The sequence below is a fragment of the Gouania willdenowi genome, chromosome 1, assembly GCF_900634775.1.
Source record: "Gouania willdenowi chromosome 1, fGouWil2.1, whole genome shotgun sequence".
In the NCBI taxonomy this organism is placed as follows: Eukaryota; Metazoa; Chordata; class Actinopteri; order Blenniiformes; family Gobiesocidae; genus Gouania; species Gouania willdenowi.
The window spans coordinates 1,452,148-1,473,761 of record NC_041044.1 but is presented as its reverse complement, the minus strand read 5'-3'; the positions used below and the strand labels follow the sequence as shown (position 1 = coordinate 1,473,761).

Here is a 21,614-nt window from a genome sequence, read left to right as displayed (position 1 = left end):
TCTTTTGGTGCTAAAGGGGTAATGAATCATTTATGAATATGTTTAGGAGTAGAAGGCGGCCAGAAAGAAAGTATTAAAAGATTTCACCCACCGCCATGACTTCTGGATAGCACTAAAAAAAGTACTGCGATTCAATTTTCACAGCATCGATGTGAACCTTGATACCTATGAATCGATTTTTAACTGCCTTACGATTAATCGTTACATCCCTAGTGGTGGGCGTGTCAGAAACCGGGACGGAGGAATAACTGCAGGCGTGTAAAAAAGCGCTAAAGTCTAGAGAATAGAACTCTATATTTCTAAATAGATTTTTGTGGATAGAGGCAGAATCTGACTAAAGACGATCCAAACCAAACACATACTTTTCAGTATGTCCAAGTTGAGGAAGGCAGCAGCAAACGTGGGCTCTTCTGAACGACTAAAGGGCCTCAGGTGGCGAGTCTGTGGCCTCTGAGAGAGCTTGGACCGACACTTGAGAGCAGCCCAGTACGACGGATAGATCAGACTCATCAGTTCGTCTACGCTGGAGGCTGAACGCAACTTCTGCTCTATGTCTGCTTTCTCTGGAACATCCTGAATAAGAACAAGGAAACACAAACAAGGGTTGGTCATTCATCAGTGGATCACATTCATTCATGATGTCACATGACCACGGAACTAATCAAGTGGGACACCAGCTAATATAAATCCTCTCCATCTACCAAACCTCAAATCTGTTTTTATCCTCTTTCTGTAAAATAAAGAGGTTTACATCGACATCTTTAACTTTTCCTGTTTTTTTGGAGCAATCATGATCTAAAAAGCTACTAAATGATCTAAAAATCTAAAAAGAAAACAACGGGATGTTTACAGGCAGTGGGGCCGTGTGACATCATCAATCACATGATTTCAAGATGGAAGAACACAGGCTCTAAAACTGTAAAGTAGTCCTATTTTTAGAAGTTAATTAATGTTCATATAAGATCCTTTAAAGAGCTTCACTCATTAGAAGCTGTTTTCTGACCTTTCTGCTTTTTACACACTTGTTTGTTAGAAAAGTATGAGCGTTATCTTTCTTCCTGTCCGTAAATACAAGCTATTGTACTATTTATACACACGCACACAAACACAAACACAAACACACACACACACACGCACACACACACACACGCACGCACACACGCACACACTTTGTCATTTGTCTTAAAAGTCCAGAAACAGACGCAAATGTTGCATTTACAAATAGAAACAATGTTGACCTAAAGCACATGTGTCAAACTCAAGGCCCGGGGTCCAAATCAGAGCCTTTATAGCATCCAATTGAGCCCGCAGCAAAAAAGCAAAACAAAGTCACAAAAACCATGAATTCTTGTATAAATTACCAACTAATTTAGTTGTAGATATCTCAAAATTAATACAAAAATTCAAAAAAACTCCACAATATTAGCAAGGCTCACATTTACATGATAACAATCATTTTTATCACAAATTGTTAAAATAACTCTTTTTTTCCCAAATCCTGCAATTTTTTATTTTTATTTTATTTATTCAGTTTATTTTCGACATGGTTACATTCACTTTCATACAATTTCTTTTTTTTTGTACATGCCGAAAAAGGAGACGAGAGAAGCAAAGTCCCGTCCCCTGTTTTGAACAGAAAATTTACATCAAAGCTTGTCTCTCTGGTCAAACAATCTTAGGTTGTTCTGAACACAATATCATTTCATTTTTTTTTTTGTCCTTTTTTGAGTAGGATTTATTATCATCTGTAGTCCTCCTCCTCTCTATTGTTGTTTGTGTCGGCCTTGTTCCTTGCGTATTTCATTCCCAGACGTTGTTTGTGTTCCTCCAGTTCAAAAGAAAAGTTCAACTTCTTTTGAAGTACCTTGATATCTTCAGAAAGTTTTCTAAACATACGTAGGATTAGAAAGGCATCTTGTTGCTAGTCAAGCTTGTAGCTTGTTTTGTCTCTACATCAAGGTTATTCCAGCTGTTGACAGCTGTATTTTCCAATGTTAGATTTAACCGTTTGTTTGTATGTGAAACGTTTTTGTATTTGACATGGGAGTGTTTTAAGTGAGGCCCTAAATGTGAGAATTTGTGTGTTGTAGTGTATTATTTCTCTTTTTTTTCTCTCTCTCTCTTAGGAGATTGTTGACTTTGTTTCTGTTTTCAATATTTTTTCTTTAAGATATTTTTTATATAATGTATTTTTTTTGCATGCGTTTGCATTTATCATATATTGTAGTTATTGTGTCTGTGAATGTGTCACATGCAATGTTCACATCTTGTTTTGTAAAAACCTCCTTCCACGTTTCTGTTCTTATCTGTTGTTTAAAGTTTTCTAGCCATTCTTTTGTATGTTATTGGTTTGTGTGTTTCTGGGTGGATGTTGTCGTTAGTGTTTAATATTGTAAATATTGGTAAATGGTCGGAGATGTCATTTATTAATATTTCATTGGTTAGATCTGAATTTTGTATGTTTGTGAAGATGTTATCTCGATACAAACAGCAGATTAATATGTTCTCTCCCTTTGGTCTCATTATTTTCTTACAGACAAATTTATATCCTTTTATCGTAAAGTTCAAACCTTTTTGTTCATTTAGCTAAGTTTCTGACAGTGCTCTTCCAGTGTGTGTATTGATCTGAGTCCATATCCATGATTACCATCAGTAATGTTGTTGTGTAGGTGGATCCTTCGTATTTTGCCAGGTCTTCCATCGTTTTGATGAAGATTGGTTTTCCGTTCTCTTCTCCCAGTGGTGTGATATAAATCCTGCAGTTTCTTGTCCACGTCTTTAGAATTTTTCCTCCTTTTTTTATTTGGCGTGCCTTCCATGCGATGCTTGCGTTTTGTTTCGTCAAGTGTTCATTCATGAAAACCTTCGTTTCCTTCAGTTTCTTGCCTTGCTTCAGTAGTTCTCCTTTAAATTTCACATTCGTGAAGGTGATTTTTACTGCTCTGGTGTCATTACGCTTTGGAAGGAGTTGGCAGGAGTTGATGTTGTTAGGGTTCAAGACAATGTCCTTCATTTCCAAGTAATCAATGACCTGTTGTTCAATCGATTTTGTGTCTTCGTCACTCGGTTCCGTTGTCCGTCTCAACGCACTCGCGTAGCTCCAGGGTGTTATCTTAAAGCCTGTAATGATGACATCTTTCTCCCTTTCCTTTTGTTTCAGCTCTTCAACCCTCGCGTTCAGCAGTTTTATCTCTTCAGCATTCTTTACATTCTGTTGTTCCAGTACCTTTACTTCACTTTGAAGGCTTTCCAGTGTTTTTTCCAGCATCTTTTCCAACGACTTTTTCTCGGTAGTGAACTTCAGAGATAGCACGTCTTTGAGGTTTCGTATCATCTCCTTGACCTCTTCCAAACCCAGGTTCTGTAGGGCCTTTTTTTAACCATTTTTCTTTTCATCTTGGGCCCAAGTTTTCTTTTCTCAGGCTGTTAATCTCCCAAGGTCGTGTTGTCGGAGCGAGTAAAAACACGTCTGCTCTCTCCGAGGACCAGATAGACAAATTGTTTTTTCTTACTGTCAAAATTGGTCCTAATTCAGCCCTAATATATTCATTGACATTTAGCTGTCAATGGATCGTCCAACTATGTCTAGATTTAGCACATTAGGTCCAAGTTTGGCCCAAAAATAGTCATTGGAAATAGTACTTCTCAAAAATAGTCAGAAGAGATATTGTAATAATTTCAAACATAACAGCTCACAAACATCCCAACAAACACCCAATGTCATTTCAACTTTTTTTGGGCTAAATCTGGTTGGTCCGTCTTAGCATCGATTTAGCCCAAAAATAGTCATTGAAATTGTTTTGTTTTTGTTGGATCATCAAAGTTTGTCCAAATTTAGTTCCAATATAGTTGTTAAAATTAGGTTATTAATGGACCGTCCAACGTAATCCAGATTTAGCCCTTATTTAGTCATTCAAATTATTTTTTGTTTTGTTTTGTTTTTTTCAAAAATTGGTCCAAATTTATAGTCTTTGAAATTTAGCTGTTATTATATCGTCCAACTCAGTCCACATCTTTTCACAATGCAGTTGTTTAAATTGGGTTGTTATTGGAGCACCAAAAATATTCATTAGAAATAGGGCTTCTCATTTAGGATAAGTAGCTCAAGAACTTTAACCATTTAATTTTGGTTAATTTGGACCAAATTCAATAATAAAAGTTATATTAACAACTTCAAACATAACAACCCACAAACACAAACCAAAAATACAAATGTGATCCTGGTACAAGTTACTACAAAGGGTCACACAATCAGCTATTACACTTTGGGAAGGTTATAACACTTTTACTTAATTAACTAACTAAATTCATATTGAGTTGATAATACTACGACCATAAAAAGACTGCCTTTCACTTTTTACTTTTCTACCAAATATTGACGTTGTTTAGACGTGTGTTAAAAATGTTTTTTCAACCATATTTCAGACCCTCCAGGAATTTGCGATGTTGCGATCGCAACTATTAATGCAAATTCAGCAAATCCCCACGAATTCAGACCTGCAATTCTGTCCAATCACCGCAAAAGTCCGGTTACATCTGCTGTTACATCCCCCCAATTTTTTTTTTACTAATAATTTAAAAACGTATAATAAACGTGAACATACCCTTTACAATTACTGTACATGTTTTCTCTTAACTGAATATTAATATTAAAAATCTGTAACTATACCTGCTGATCTTCTGCCCATATTTATATTTATCTTGTTTTAATTCTTGTTCTATTCTATATAATTCTATTGTGTTTTTTGCACATTGTGTTCTTTGGTTTTAACGTGTGTGGTACTGACTAGTGAAACCAAACAGGAAAGTAGAAACATCTTTGTACTGAAACTTTTGTATTTTATTTTAACTTTTGATTGCACTGTTTTGCATTGCTTTTGGATTTTGCACCATTTTTGTTATTGTTCTCTCGAGACATTCGCACTATACCTGTAAGTGTTATATCGTTTTATAGTGAATTATTCTAAATTTTAAAAAAGGTTGTATATTTTTTTAATGGTTTGTTGTGTCGCAGAATTACATTGTTTTGTCTTGACATCTATACTGTGTATAAAAACTATTTATTTTTATATTTTTATTCATTCATGAGGGGGGCGGGGGCGGGGGGTAGGCGGGGTCAAAGTCCACTCTTGCCTTGGGCACCAAATGACCTGAAGCCGACCCTTTCTCCACGCACACATGAGACTTTTCTGTGGGAAAAGTGTTTGTAGCAAAAGTCATGAGTGCATTGATTAGAACCATTTATTTATTTTAGGGTTTTTGTTTTTGTTTCAAAAACTTAAACTGATTCTCTGTAATATTATCTGCATTGAAAACCTTTAAAATGTGATGGAATGAACCATATCTTATTAAATTATTGTGAATCTGACCTCTTTTCTGTATTGTTGCGAAATAATTCAAAGCCAATCAGGCTTTTTGACAAATTGACCAGTTTAGGCAAAGTTATATAAAATAATAAAACCTCAAAATGACTCAACTTTTGCTGCAGTTTTTTGAAAAAGCTGTTGCCAAAATCAGGCATTTTTAGGACGTGACAATCACAGAAATCCTGGAGGGACTGAAATTTTACATGTGTGTCTGTAGGTGTTAAAGTTTCCCCTGCTTTTCACACACACACGCACACGTACACACACACACACAAACACGCACACGCACACGCACACAATCACTTCTTGTGGGAAAAATGATTTTCCCAGTTGTCACTTGGACTCAAACAGGCAAAAACAAACAATTGAAAACACGGCAGCTGAAAATACGAGTCATTTGTCAGTGATAGAAACAGAACTTCCTGCTGTAGAGACGCAGACGGGCCAAGGCTGAGAGCCAGCGGCCGCCATCGGGTCCGTCGCCGTTTGACTTCTTCCTGCTTTTGGCTTTTCTTACTGATTGAATTGTTTTAACGGCCCTTCACTCTGTCAGTGGCACAGGAAAATTAATGACATGGTTAAATTAGTGTGCAAACTGACACCAGAGGTCAACATACGTCTCCACGGTAACCAGTTTAATAAGGACTTCAGCTGTAGCATTGGAAGTATGATCAAAGCTTTTATCAGAAAACACACAAAGCAGAGAAAATACACAAAATTACCTCCAGAAAAACAAAGGACAACTACAAATTTAAGTAAATAAAGAAACAACAAAAATGATGCTAAAATACAAAAAGAAAAATAAACCCCAAAAAATGAACATACCAAATGACAACAAAAATAGACAGAAGGCCAAAAAATTAAACAAAATTACTACAAAAACACACAAAACTAACGCACACAATTTAAAAATATTTTTACGCATCTCTGACTTAAATGCTCAAAATTTGGCAGGCAAAATTTTATTCAATATTATTAATTTCTTGAAAAAACTGTGACTGAATAAACAAAACCTCAATTTAACATACTATTCAAAAAGAAGACAAAATGAATCTTGCTTGAACTACGACATGGAAGTGAAGTGAAACTTCAAAGGAACCATCAAAGGCGATCAGCACAACTCCTCTGAGGAAGACTGGCAGTTGACAGTTGAAACATGTCAGGAGATATAACATTTCCTGAAAAACCTTGTCTAAATAAACAAAACCTCAACTTAACGTACACGCAACATAGAAATAAATAATAAAGTAAACTGATGTAAAGTAAAATGATTGACCAAAAATAAAACTACCTGTTTGCAAAATAATCAGACCAGAGAGATTAACCTCTGTATTAATTACAGGACCGTCTGTGTGTGTGTGTATGTGTGTGTTTGTGGAGCAAATATCTCACTGACGCTGTGTCTGGTCCACCTGAAAGTTTTTTGCTAGCGTGCGCATAGCATGACTTTGTGCATCCATTATTTTGGACTTTTTTGGTGTTGCAAAATATTTATTTTCATTTTATTTTGAAATCACAGCGGAATCAACACGGTTACAAGGGACGAAGGGTTAGACTGGAGAGGGGGGAGGGGCGTCTGAGCAGCCGCGCTCACACTGATATACTAGCAAAGCTGTCAAGTCTCACACATTGTGCCTGAGACACACGCATTTCAACCTGATGTGAGTCACTGAGTGCGTGCATGTGCGCAGATTGCTTTATGTCTGTGTGTTGCTCACTTGCTAGGACATTTGTTATGGCTTCTTTTGATGGTGGATCTTAACTTGTCTGTCCTGATCATGTATAGGATGAGTCTAGCTGATGCACGTGCGTGCGTGTGAAAGTGCTGCCTGTGCTTTCAATGTGGTGCCACAATCCGTGTACCCTTCGTTCTTATTTAGTTTCAAAACCAAATTAAAAAATAGAAAAATTGATTGTTTTTTTGTTTCATGAACAAGCAGCATTTTTCTGTTTTAAAATTAAATCTGTTTCTGTTTGTGTGATATTTGAATAATTACGGGGAAACTAGGACGAGACCTTCATATTTTAATCTCACTACACAGATGGACTTTTATTCTGCTGCGTTTGATTAAAAATTATCTTATATCATGTTGTCCACCTCACACTGATGGCAGAGGTGTCGTTTGTGCGTTGATGACTGTTATGGTCCAAATAGTATCCAGATAATTTGGTGACTTTTGCTCCCGATCCGGACATAAAAAGAAGCAAAGCATAAATCACATTACTGGTGAATTGAAATGTTATTAATACGTAAATAAATCAAAACCAAAAAATGTATGTTACGTAAAACATGCACATATGTGGAACCAGAGGTGATGTAATGAATCTACTGGTGCGCCTCGTTTCTTGTGATCAACATGTGTGTTGACGGCTGCTGTTAGCGGCATTTATAACGTGCAAAATAAATATTTTTACTGCCCTCAAAAAAGCTGTAATTGTTTTTTCAAAAGTGTCAAATGGTAGAAGTTCTAACATCTATTGTTCCTCACACCAGCCTCACAGTTAATAGCCAGTCACCAGTTTATCTGGATACTATTGGACCGTAACATCGCAAAACAAAACATAATCGTGAGCAGCTTTTTACTAAAACATCCGCAGACTGAATGAAAACATGAGCAGAAAACTGCTGAAATAAATCCTAAACAGTCCTATTGTGTGAGGAGACCTGGTCCAGGACCTGTGGAGGGAAACCAGGTGTAGCGGACTTCAGTTCTCGCTCTAATTACCCCGTAAATATCCAAATATCTCACAAATAAAACAAGTTAAAAATAAAAGAAAACAAAACAAAAAAACGCTACTTATCTGGTTTTTGGTTTTTCTGTATTTCTGATTTGGTTTAAAATGAAATAAACAAAGAACGAAGGATACACGGATTTAGCACAACTACACAGAGGAAAGGTTTTATTAAACAGCACCTTAACACCTACAATAAACAGCACTAACCATAGTATCACACACACACACGCACGCACGTACGCACACACACACACGCACTACGGGGGGGGATCACTTCTAAATTCATGCACACCAGTCTATCAAAATGCGTACCATGCACCTGCACATCTACACGTCTGATCTACATTTCCCATAGACTTAGAATGGGTAGACGGGCACAATGCACAAGTCAAGTCTGCATGTGTGTTTGCAGACGTGTTAACACGGTAACATATAGCACCGTCTACATGACATGTAAACACGTGTGTGTGTGAGTGTACAACGGACCACCATTTAGTCTGGTTAAAGTCTGTGTCACTACACCCGTCCATAGAGTGGTAGTGACTGTAGTGTTACGCTCTGAGTCAGATCATTGCTGTGATTGGACAGAATACAACACTCACACACACACACACACACATACTGATGTGCACGTGTGTATACGTCTGCTCGTCTGGACACCTAATATTTATTCTAAGTGTTTATATGTCACGTAGACGGTGCTACATAGTGAAGGTCACATGATCACTATAGCTTCACTCACACCACACCTGCCACTACACCTGACTACTGACATTAGGTACGTTTAGTGAACGTTTGACACGTACACGTGTTAGACTGGTGTGTGTGAGTTTAGAATGGATTCACCCCCCCACACACACACACACACACACACACAAAGTGTCTTTTATCAGATTCCACCTAAACCACAACATTGGGGAAAACTTTATCAACTAATCATGTTCATGTCTCATAAAAATAAACCAGATAAATCACACACACTATTTTATTTTACACCCACAAATAAAGCCTTTATAACACTACAGAGTACAGTATGTACACCTCTATGTACATACAACCTTCAAACACATACTCATTGGACATAATTGACAACTCTACTTAAGCTCCTCCCACTATATGAATACATACTTCTGACGAGCACTGGACTAGTTGAGGAAACAACAATGAGTTTCTATAATAATTTTGTGTTTTTCCTCCATTCTGTGAATATTTGTTGTTTTCTTGCTCATTATGAGGCATTTTGTGCATTTCTGTTGTAGTTTTATTTGCTTGTTTGTTAGTACTGTGGGTTTGCAGTCTTTCTTTCCTTTTTGCATACTTTTATTGTCATTTTCTGTAATTTTGTTTATTTTTGGAGTCATTTTGGGTATTTTTGTTGTCTTTTTGTGATATTTGAATTAATTTTGTGTCCCTTTGTTTATTTTAGTTGTAGTTTTGTGTGTTTTTGCTGTATTTTCTGTGTTTTTCTTATCTTCTAATGTATTTTTCAGCAATGTTGTAATTCTTTGTATTTTTTAATGTAGTCTTGCTTTTGTTTTGTGCATTTTTTGGTCATTTTGTTAAATACGGGCCACATGCGGCCCCCGGGCCACCAGTTGCCCATGTCTGCACTAGAGAATGTATTTTTAATGTATGACAGAGATGGATTTACATTCCTCAGATTGGAAACAGCATTTTTTTTCAGTCTTCAACAACTGTGAACACAAACATGCTGAAGAGTCTTTGGGGACGTGAAAGTGAAAGAATTCCATGTTTTCAAACGTTTCTCTTCTTTCACGTCAGAATCCATAAAACACGTTGATTCATCATCAGTTTCTATTGTTGATTCTACTCCTCAGTGTTTGTTCTGTGTTGGGAGTAATGGACCAGAGGTGATTGAAGTCTGTGGAGAGCCACAAACTATTTCTGTCTCTCGTTGGTAAGACCACACTTTACCCTGGACTGTGACTGTCAGGCAGAGGTGGAGCAGTGATTCTAAAAGTGAGGGTGTTCTAAGGGTCGGGCAACCGTCGACTCCCAATTTAGTTTATTAAATGAATTTACTAAAATCATCATTTTCCTACGTGAGTAATAATTATTATTCCCCCAGAACACCTTAAAAGGGGAAAACTTTTTAACCCCATTTTGACCTTTTTTTGGCCATTTTGCCTCTTTTCCAAAAAATGACACTTTTAAGTTTTGTAAATAAATATGCCTTTTTTCCTAATATTTTTTTTACACTTTTATCTAATTTTAGTCAATTCTTTAACCTATTTTTGTCACTTTTCATCCAAATATGCTCCTTTGGCCCAATAAACACCACTTATTTCCTTTTTTCCCGACATTGTTTGCCACATTTTTCTCATTTAGCCATTACAGACCACCTGTTTCCTCTTTTTTGTCAATTTTTCTGCCATTCTTGACTGTTTTTGGCCCATTTTAGTCACTTTTCACTGTTTTCTTGCCACGTTTTTGCCACTTTTGGACCATTTTTTGCCACCTGCTACTCATTTTTTTGTCACTTTTCATCATTAATAACTATTTGTTTACCTTTGTCAAATGCCTGGCTGTGATTGGCTGATCACCATTCAATCAATCTAACTGGATCAATACATTTTCAACAATTAGGGGTGTCTCGATCCGATGTTGATATTGGATATCTATTTATCCATAAAAGCAAGAAAGTTCTGTATGCGTGCGTGTGTGTGTGTTTGTGGAGCCAATATCTCCCCGACTCAGTGTCTGTTCGACCTGAAACTTTGTCAACGGCTTCCAAATACCCCAAGCGTGTGCATCCGGTATTTTGGACTTATTTGATGAATTAAAAATGTTTATTTTAATTTTATCTCGCCCGGACGACACATTCATGTTCACCCAGAAGTTAAACCTATTCAGCTTTTGACCTCAGAGTGAGGGGGCGCTAGCGCACCATCTATATCTATTTCACTGCACAGCTATGCTCCGGTATGTGCCAGAGCCAATCACAGTGGCGAGCTAGAGTCACGTGTGCAGCCAGAGCCAATCGCTCGCTGAAGACCTGGAGTAGCACCAGACCTGTGCACAGGCAAACGAGTGAGAGAGGAAGATACAGTAGTTTAAGGCTCGAACACAAGTTTAGAGCTTCTGTGGACTTCTCTTTGAGGAAACGCTGTTCAGACCGGACGGACGGACGGGACCTGGAAGTTATGACGGACAATGGACACAGCTGTGTTGAAAGCTAACAGCGAAAAATTAGCATTTCTCAAGCAGATACACCATTGTTATGCTGATGTTTTCACCATGTGCTAGATAACCAAATACACACCTTGGATGTAGATGCTGAACGCACACAGAGCCGTTTAGAGAGAAAGTTGCAACCTTTTTGGAAAATTTGCAAAATGTTTATTTTTTGTGGTACTCCCGGGACCGTTTTCTTCTCTCTCAACATATGCAAGTGTGTGTGTGTGTGTGTGTGTGTGTGTGCGTGTGTGTGTGTGTGTGTGTGTGTGCGTGTGTGTGCGTGTGTGTGTGTGTGTGTGTGTGCGTGTGTGTGTGTGTGTGTGTGTGAGAGAGAGTCCCACACGGCAACCAGGACGACAGGTAGCAAGTCTCACACACTCACACACACACACAAACACACATCTCAAAACTCGCCCTGACCACACGATATTTAGAATAAAAATATACTAAAAAAGTGAAATAAAACAAAAAACTAAACAATATTTATACAAAAAGTACACAAAACGACAACAGAAATGCACAAAAATATATAAAAGGCTCCAAAAACAAACTAAATGACTCCAAAAAACATACATGACAGAAAAGCACATCAAACAACAACAAATAAATATATATACAATAAATACACAAAATGATTCCAGAATCACTACAATGGCAACAAAAAACAATAAATATACAAAAAATGCACAAAAACACAACTGAAAGATACAAAAATACACATAATGACTCCAAAAAACATACATTACAGAAAAATATATCAAACAAAAAAATTGATAAGAGAGAAAAAAAACAAACAAACACATTTATCATATTCATGTTTCATATAAATAAACCAGATAAATCACACACACTATTTTATTTTACACCCACAAATAAAGCCTTTCTAACACTACAGAGTACAGTATGTACACCTCTATGTACATACAATCTTCAAACACATACTCATTTGGACATAACTGACATCTCTACTTAAGCTCCTCCCACTATATGAATACATACTTCAGAGGGGCACTGCACTAGTCAGCCAGAAAATGAATATTGGATTTTATCGGACTGCATCTAAAATCTCCAATATATATTATATTATATTGATTCAATGATAGAATACTGTAGATATTATGTTGAAGGTTAAAATGTATGTAACCAATCTGTTTTAATAAATGGGTCAGTTTTTCTCATCCCTACTGTTGTTGACTATTGTTCTCTGTGTAACATCACATGATCTAGTCTTTTCTAACATTCCACACTACAAAATAAGGAATAAAAGTATGTATGATTCGTGCTGATATCGTATCGGATCAATATCGGTAGCGGACAATACTCAACGCTGCAATGTCGGTATCGTATCGGAAGTGAAAAAGTTGTATCGGGACATCCCTATCAACAATGAATAACCTCTGTACAAAGTGAGAGAGATGAATTTATGAAAGTGTGGGTGTTTTGTCCACCACAGATGAGACGCGCCTGTTATCAGGAGCTCCGTATCGACACAGACATGGCTCACATACATGTTTCACAATAATATCACACATACTGTATACATACTTTTTCCCACTGAATGAATGAGTGATCATAATCTCAATCACAATCTCACTCTACGTAATCCCACGGCTGCACAGTTTTATGCTAAACTTAAGGGTGAGTTGCTGTAAAATATCTATAAAACACAAACTCAACCTTCACTCATATCACACATTTCCATGGTATGTTGCTTTACTGTATGTTAAACTGTACGTGATATCACGTTTTATCAGCCTATGGAACAGATGAAATGTAGCTATTGTGCTAACTCTGGTATATTTATGTTTGCTGACACGTTGATTAATATGTAATCTTTAAATAAGTAAATAAAACAAGTGGCAAACTTTCAGCTTTCAGCGTAACTCTCTTGTCTTCCATGAATCATCAGAAGCATATGAATATAAAATGAATAACCATTGTTGACTCTGATAACGCCATGTTTGATATGGTCTTGTTTTTTATGCTGTCTGCACATGCTACCACAGAACCTTTATTTTGTAACAGCTCGGCACATCTTATTCTGGAAAAGTTGTTTCTATTATCAGCGCTCGCTAAGGAACACACCGTAGTGGGGGGAACAGAACAAGGGAGAGAGAGTTAGGGTGGGACATTAGTAGGAAGTTGGTTTAATTTAATTATTCTGAAAGTTGAGCCTCTGAGATGTTTGTAGTATAATAAAATAAATACATGCATGGTGTGAATATTCATGTGCTTTTTCTTTTTCTTCTTTACAGTAACAGACAAAGCAGTGTTAAACATTCCATTCAAAAGGAAAAGCCAAGACCTTTCACAGCCCAGGAGGATATTTTGAATACTAATTATACTAATAATAATGTTGTTGTTGTTTAAGTGTTTGAATAAATACTGTATGTATTACATTGAGATCTTTATTGTATGAATAGTAACACTGATCAAGCAATGTTAAATAATTGTTACCTGGAAAATTAATCATTGGATTAATAAAAAAATAATAATCGCTAGATTAATTGTTGAGAAAAGAATAATTTGTGACAGCTGAGGGGGGGGAGGTACCCCCACACACACAGAGAGACACTCCCACACTGATTCCCAAATGCTGGTGCTGGTGTGAAGCCATGAAAAAAGAACAGTTCAGCTAGAAAAACAAATGAAACAATAAATGTTAAATACCTTAGAATAAACTAAGTAGATGCAACAGTGGAGGACAACATTCCTTCCATCAAACTTTGAGCTCAGTGCTGCAGCCAATAAAAGCATGACTGGAATGATGAATTCTTCCTAAAAACACGACTCACAGAGAAATGATTTTGACAGCGTCACATTATCTGGTTTAAGGTGAAACGAGTGTGAGCAGAGAGAGAGTCACCTTTTAAACTTTAACTTCCTCTGGAAAATCAATTCACTTTTTTAAGTTTTCTATCCACTCTGACCTGCATGTACCCACCCCCCATACCCCCATACCCCCATACCCCCATACCCCCTAGTTTAACCACTGACAGCTTTCCTGAGGCCCAGGTCAATCTGGGTTCTACGCTCAGTCTGTGGAGACGTGAGTTCAGCTCCACACGTCAAATGAGCTCATACTTTCATTCTTTAGGACAAAGGTTTCTGAGACACTGGCAGATGCCGTCAAGAAATTAAGAATATTTTATGAAAAATTTGAGCCCATTTTTGCTAATTTTTACCCTTTTTCTACAATTCCACCAAACTCACCATATTTTAACCTATTTTTATCACTTTTTCTTGCCATATTTTTGCTCGTTTTAATGTATTTTTGCTACATTTCTCCCATTTCTGACACTTTAATGACTTTTCTACACATTTTTTCCACTTTCCAGACATGTTCATCACTTATAAACCCTTTCTACCACTTTTACACCTAATGTCACATATGTTGACCCATTATTGTCACTTTTAACCTCTTTTCATCATATTTCATGATTATTTTTTGACAATTTAACCACATTCACAATCTGTCATGCCCATTATTTTTTAGTTTAAACTAATTGTTGCTACATTTTAAATTACTTTACCTCAACCCCTCCTCCCCTATTTCTGCCATTTTTAAGCCAATATTGACACTTTTTCTGTCTGTTTTTATCCACTCTAATTTGCAACTTTTAACCAATTTCTGTGGTTTTTAAAATTCCATTTCACCACCTTTTCTACTATTTTTGGTCACTTTGAACCATTTTATTAGTGATTAAAACAAATATTTCCATCTTTAAGATGACTATAATAATAATAATAAACGTTCCTGATAACAGTGGATATTATTCAGATGAATAAATAAATGTGGTTATCACAGATTCATAGAACAATGGACCATCATTTTACTGACTTTATGGATGGACCCCAAACATCTCTCCTTTATTCCCCCTTATAGATGGTCCTGTCTCCACATGACTGTTCTTCAATGTTCATGTCTGTGTTCAACCACCTTCAGCTACAGTGCCAGGGCTTGAGACTGCGACCAAAATGGTCGCATATGCGAGTATAATTTCAGTGTGCGCGAATGAAAATTTTATCTGGTCGCATCCGTGCGAGTGTGTATGGGTGACGTTATTTTATACGGAACGGCTGAACGCGTCCCACAGAGTGCACTTCTCTTTCTCTCTCCACACTGTGGGATTACCGTAAAACCGTCTATAAACAGGCACTGCAAATTGGCTGGCGGCGAGGTTGACCGAGGATTTTGGAGTGGAGGCTGGCTTGACATCAGTGCTGTGGGGGAGGAGACGGTGCACGCTCACGCAGCTTGGCTGCGGGTAATGCAACGATGAATGCACCCAGTATAAACACCAATGTGCTCCTTTGGAGTGCGCGCAGTCCGTGAACGGAGCCAGACATAACGAGTCGATCACAGAGTGCACGCTCACATTGACAGCAGCAGTAAAAAGGAAAAACGTGCTGAGCTCAGCAATAGAGCGAACACACTCTTCAGAATCATCATGGAGGGACCAGAACTGATGGACTATGATACCAGGACAGATGTTCAGCTGTGGTTCTCTCAGGGCAGTGGTCTGCAACCTGTGGTTCTGGGGCCTCATGTGGCCCTTTGACTCTTATGCAATGGCTCCCTATAGCTATAAATACATATATATATATACATACTTTTTTTTTTTTACAGAGGTTATTAATGACAAATAAAATCATGATATAACAATTTGTTAACCTAAAATAAATCACGTTGTACAATGACTCAGCACATTCCTACAACATCTACAGACCATCAACTTTCCTCCACCTGTGACTAACCTTAAGTTTTAAATCCCTGGTAAGAAACTAAACCAACAAAAACACTATTTCTGGAAGAAAATACAGAGTTTAATTGTGTGGGAACAGATTCATTTAACCACCAATGTACAGGTTAAATATGTATGTTTTATATGTGGCAAGAAATGAGTAATTAGTAGGGATGTAACGATTCACTCAACTCCCGACACGATTCGATTCACGATTCATTTTACAAAATGGGACTGTACTTAAATGACTGAAAAATATTCCTTTTTTTTGGGGGGAAACTAGAAAATACTGTACTATTTTCCTTTTATTTTTCATTGTCAAAAGAATCCCTTGATAAACTATTCAAACAATGCAATTTAACTAAAAATAAATCTTGAATGAAATAAATAAAGGAATAATACAAATGAAGAAGCCTATTCATTTAAATTCTGGTTCCATAGTAAACAATACAAAACTGCATAATAGTTTTTTTTTTTTTTTTTAAAGTGCAACTGAAAATGTATTTTGTGACTTAACAATTGGACTTTAAAAAAAAAAAAAAAAGTCTGCACTATATTTGCATCAGATATTTGTTTGAACCAGCAGAGGGCGATGCTAACACAGTGGTTGGTTGGCATGCAGCTAAGTGCAGTGAAGAAGAGATGCTATGCTAGCAGACAGAGTTAATAGAAAAACGTGACTTTTACAGATATTCACTTAATATTACAGATATTCTTTTGGTGCTAAAGGGGTAATGAATCATTTATGAATATGTTTAGGAGTAGAAGGCGGCCAGAAAGAAAGTATTAGCAGATTTCGCCCGCCGCCATGACTTCTGGTTAGCGCCCTCTGCTGGTTAAAAAAAGTACTGCGATTCAATTTTCACAGCATCGATGTGAACCTTGATACCTATGAATCGATTTTTAACTGCCTTACGATTAATCGTTACATCCCTAGTAATTAGCATGTGTTGATCACATGATCATGTGTTATCATATTCATGTTACTTTTTGTAGCCTTTCATATACATTACCTAAAAAAATCTTCTTTATAAACATTGTGTTCATGTAAACTGAGATGTGTAAGAATTTGAAAATGCAAGATACTATTTAATTATTGATGTCAATTTATTTTATTTTATTTTAAACTGTTTTAAAGTTTCTATTTACATGATCAATATAAATGAAATCAAACATTATTCTATATAATTCTAACTGTATATAATGTAATCCACTGTATTGTCTTCATAGAGAAGGTCTTTATGGCTCCAGGAGGACTTTAATCCAGGTGAGATGAGGTTCAATGGTTCCTTGTAGAGTAAAGGTTACAGACCCCTGACCAGGGGAAGAGGGTTAGGAGACCCCACTATCAGAGCTGGACCCTCTGAATTTAATTCATGGGGTGAAACAATGCAGATGCTAAGTTGGTTATGTTACTGTTAAAATAATTCATGTACAGCATTTCTGTAAAATAAAAAAACAGAATAAATGTAACCTGTTGTTATGATTTGCTGTTATTTATTTTTTAATGTTACGTCTTCTTAAAATAATATGAATGACCTGTTATTTCAGCCACTGCTTGTTGCAGAAAAACTTAATATTGACACTAAAACATTGAGCAAATATATCTCAAGTCATTATCAATCTGTACTTCATACAAAATGACGATACGCCAGTTAAGTCAATTATTCATCAGCATGTATGTCTATGCTGTATACTTTCACGACCTCCGCTCAAAAACAAAGAAAAAAAGGTGCGACCAACAATCGGCTTCTCGCCACCAAAACAATGTCCGTACCGACCTTTGACCTCGTCTGCATTTGACACACAAGTTAAAATAATAGAGAATTTACTGGAAGCATCGTTGGTGTATCTACGTTATTATACAACAGGCAGCAGTGTCCCCATGGTTAAACAAGTGGACTCATAACGGGTTGAATGTGGGGGTTTAGATGAAGGAAATGGTGTCCAGCTTTAGGGCTGCTGGTCAGATGCTGACTCTGGGTGTATTTGGTCTAAGGAACAGAGGTTAACAAGCCTTTAGCGTGTGTGTCTCAGTGAATCTGCTGCTGTCCTAAATACTGAATTATATCACTTCCTTTAGTCTTTCATTTTTTCACAATTTAAAAACAAACTAAATGTGACAACAGGTTCCACTGCAAACCTATTTAGAGCTCTAATACTCTACAGTATTTAGTTTTAAAAATATTATGAATATTAATGTGCATTGATACAAATTAATATATTACCAAAACCAACTACAAGCAAACCACAACTCTTCGTCATCATTACCATGGATACCAGATTTAAACTTGTAAATGCATCATGTAAACACAAACTCGGTGAGAAAATACATCATGCTAAGAAATGTGCTACAAAATAGAAGAAAAGCCACAATTACACTAATATAATGCACCAAAAGCCACCATATAGCATCATTTTTGCTACATTTTCCGAGGGGGGGCATGCCCCCCCAACCCCCTAGGCATTACACGTCATCGGCGCGCAGTGGCTGCAACTTGCCACGAGTTTTAGCCTTCAAGGCAACTACTTTTTTTTTTCTGGACATCTCAGATCTTAAAGCACCAATAAGTGTCCTGAGTTTTAGCTTTGAAAAGCAAAAAGAACAAAAGTTGTGGATACAATTAAGGAAATTTAAATGGATTGATATTGAAACTAGTTTAGCTTAATGAGACATCGGCTTTATTTGGGTTGGACGGGTTGGGGTCATGATCTGTTGGTCTCAGGTCGGGTTGGGTCTACCTTTATTGACTGGCTCTTTGTTCCCGCTAGCTTTAGCTTGATGCTGCATACTCAGCAATGTGATGGTTTCTTAAATGACGTTTTGTTTGCAGTCCCACCTCCACTTACAGTATTTCTGCGTTACACTAATTATAAATTGTGACCCTTTGCTCTCTTTTCTTATGTAAAACTGCTGAAATGTCGACATGCTAGGCTAACCGTGCTCCTGTTGACTGTTGTTGTTAACCTGTGTAGCAGACACATCATCACATGACCTGGTGGGCAGGGCCTATCAGTCATCTCACAGCAGAAGAAGACAGTGGCTGACTTTAACACCGTTATGAAGGTAGAAAAAGTCGGTTTCTTATGCAAAGATTGGCCGATCGCAGATCCCCCAAAATTACAGCCAATCGATCGGCACCGATGGATTGGCTGATAGAAGCTGATAGGTTAAGTCTCCTCCCACCTGCTCCTTCTCATTGGTTCAATGTCTCAGCTTTGCTGTGAAAGAAGACAACTAAACGTCAACTAGTGGGACTAAAGATCAACTTTGTTTTGACAAATATTTCTGCTTTTAGAAGTTAGAATGTGAAGGTATTTTTTTATCTAAATGATATAATTGATTGATTATTGGAAACAACATGTGATCTACAATCAGGAGCATTTCTGTGGATTAAAAAAAGGTTTCAGGACAACTTAGAACCAGAAACATCAGCAGAAGCCTTAGTTTCCTTTAGGAATGTGTATTGTCTGGCATCTGGCGATACGATTCATATCCCGATACATATGTCACGATACGATACGATACATCCCAATATTAAAGTACAAGGCGATTATTGCGATTTTTTTTTTCAATATGACTTAAAAAAAAACTAATCTGTTAGTTTTTACACCTTCATGAGAACATTATGTATGAAATATATTTTAAAGGCATATTTTACACTGAAAACATTGGCTTTAACATGCCATGTGCCAACAAGTTAAAATAAAAATTAACAATAATATTGATGTTGTTTAGATGTGTGACAAAACTATGGAAGCCAGTTTCCACCACTAAAAAAACAAATAAAAATCTCTTCGGCAAGTCATAAATTTGAGTTAGTAAATTCATAATTATGAGATAAAAAGTTATAATTATGAGATACAAACTGAGCATTTGCAGCAGACTGTTACCATTCTCATTTACACTTAGAATAAAAGTTTATTCAAAACACATATTTTGGCAGTTTATTCAGTTTTCAGAATTCAACACATGGTACATAGTGTAGAACAGTATTTGTCAAACTTTTTTAGCTCTAGTTCTCCTTTCTCTCATTTCTTAGAGAAAACAACTGTATACCATAATGATGGAATGAATGAGTGATAACACATTTTAAAGAATCTCATTTTGTAAATAAGTGAATGAAACAGTATTTATTGCCTCCTTATTTCTGTAGTTTGATCATTTCTGGTCATCTCCCTCCTGATGAATGGAGCTCAAACCTACTGTATATCTCCCTTCCACACTATGTGGTGGGGAATACTTTCATTTGTTACTTTTCCACTCTCCTTCTATCAAGTACCCCCATAGTGCTGTCACGTACCCCCATTGAGAAACACTGGTGTAAAAAATTGTACATAAATACATTTTTATGGCAAAATGATTCTGTCACATTTTTGTATGTTTATTTGCACCTTTACATAAAAATAATTTTCTCATAATTCAACTTTCTATCTCATTTTAATAACTTTCTTTCTAATAATTATGACTTTCTATCTCATAATTATAATTGTGACTTTCTTTCTCATAATTATAATTGTGACTTTCTTTCTCATAATTAGGAATTCACAAACTCATAATTATGACTTTCCATGAAGATGTTTTGATATTTTAGTGGAGGAAACGGGCTTCCATATAAGTTATTTCAGGACATAATGAATTAGCATCTCAGTACATTATTGGAACTGTCCACGTGTGTTTACAATAGTGATAACCGCGTGCACTTCGGTTAAAACTCACCGTGTGCTCGTGCTCGTGCTCGTCATAGTCGCTGTGTGTGACGTCATTGGCGAAGTTGGAGCAGTGAAAATAAGCCAGTAATAAACAAAGTCCCAGTAGATACATGATGATGGAGAATGAGAATAGAGAAGGTCCACGAGCTCAGCAGCACCCAGTGTGTGTGTGTGGCCCCGCCCCTCAGTTAGTCACACACACACACACACACACACAAAGGGAAACACACGCTCAGCCTTCAGAATAAAAGATTAAAAGCTCGTAAACCTAAAGGCTATGATCAGGTTGTTTTACTGGTGACACGAGGGGGCGCTGTTCATTCTTATCTTATTCATACAATAAGACAAAACAAATACATTCAAAAACCTTTTTTAATTAAATAAATGCTCTAAAGGAACGCAGTGCTTTACTACACATTTTTTTGAGTAGATTTTCTGTATTAGTGTAAAATAACTGCAACTATTAAGGAATAAAAAGTGCTTATGATAGGTTTCCATTAAAGCCATTGTGTGAAAATCAGCACCGTAACTGCTGAGTCATGCTGCTGCCCTCTGCAGCAAATACGCAGCACTTCTAATTTTGCTGGATGCTGGAGTTGTGCTGCAGCAAGGAAACAAAAATAAGCCCTTGTGGGACAGGAAGTAGGACATAGACACAGAATAAACCTTTACATTGATACAATGGTTGATTCAAGCACTTTTAAAATCGTATTTCACATATACATGTACTACTACTACTACTATTACTACTATTATACTACTATTACTACAATTACTATTACTACTACTATTACTACTGTTACTACTACTATTACGACTACTATTATACTACTATTACTACTATTACTATTACTAC

At 36.7% G+C, this 21,614-nt stretch overlaps 1 protein-coding gene across 2 annotated transcripts in view; it reads right to left on the bottom strand.

Annotated features, from left to right (window-relative positions):
• vegfc (vascular endothelial growth factor c) overlaps nucleotides 1-20,890 on the bottom strand; it is a 47,147-nt gene extending 26,257 nt beyond the window's left edge. For both annotated transcript variants that reach the window (XM_028443239.1, XM_028443246.1), the window contains exons 1-2: nucleotides 20,766-20,890; nucleotides 363-573 (exon numbers count right to left, since the gene is read on the bottom strand). In XM_028443239.1, coding sequence (XP_028299040.1) covers nucleotides 363-573; nucleotides 20,766-20,870 — 316 coding nt within the window. In that variant the 5' untranslated portion in view covers nucleotides 20,871-20,890. The remainder of the gene's footprint in view (nucleotides 1-362; nucleotides 574-20,765) is intronic.
• Nucleotides 20,891-21,614: the final 724 nt, after the last annotated feature.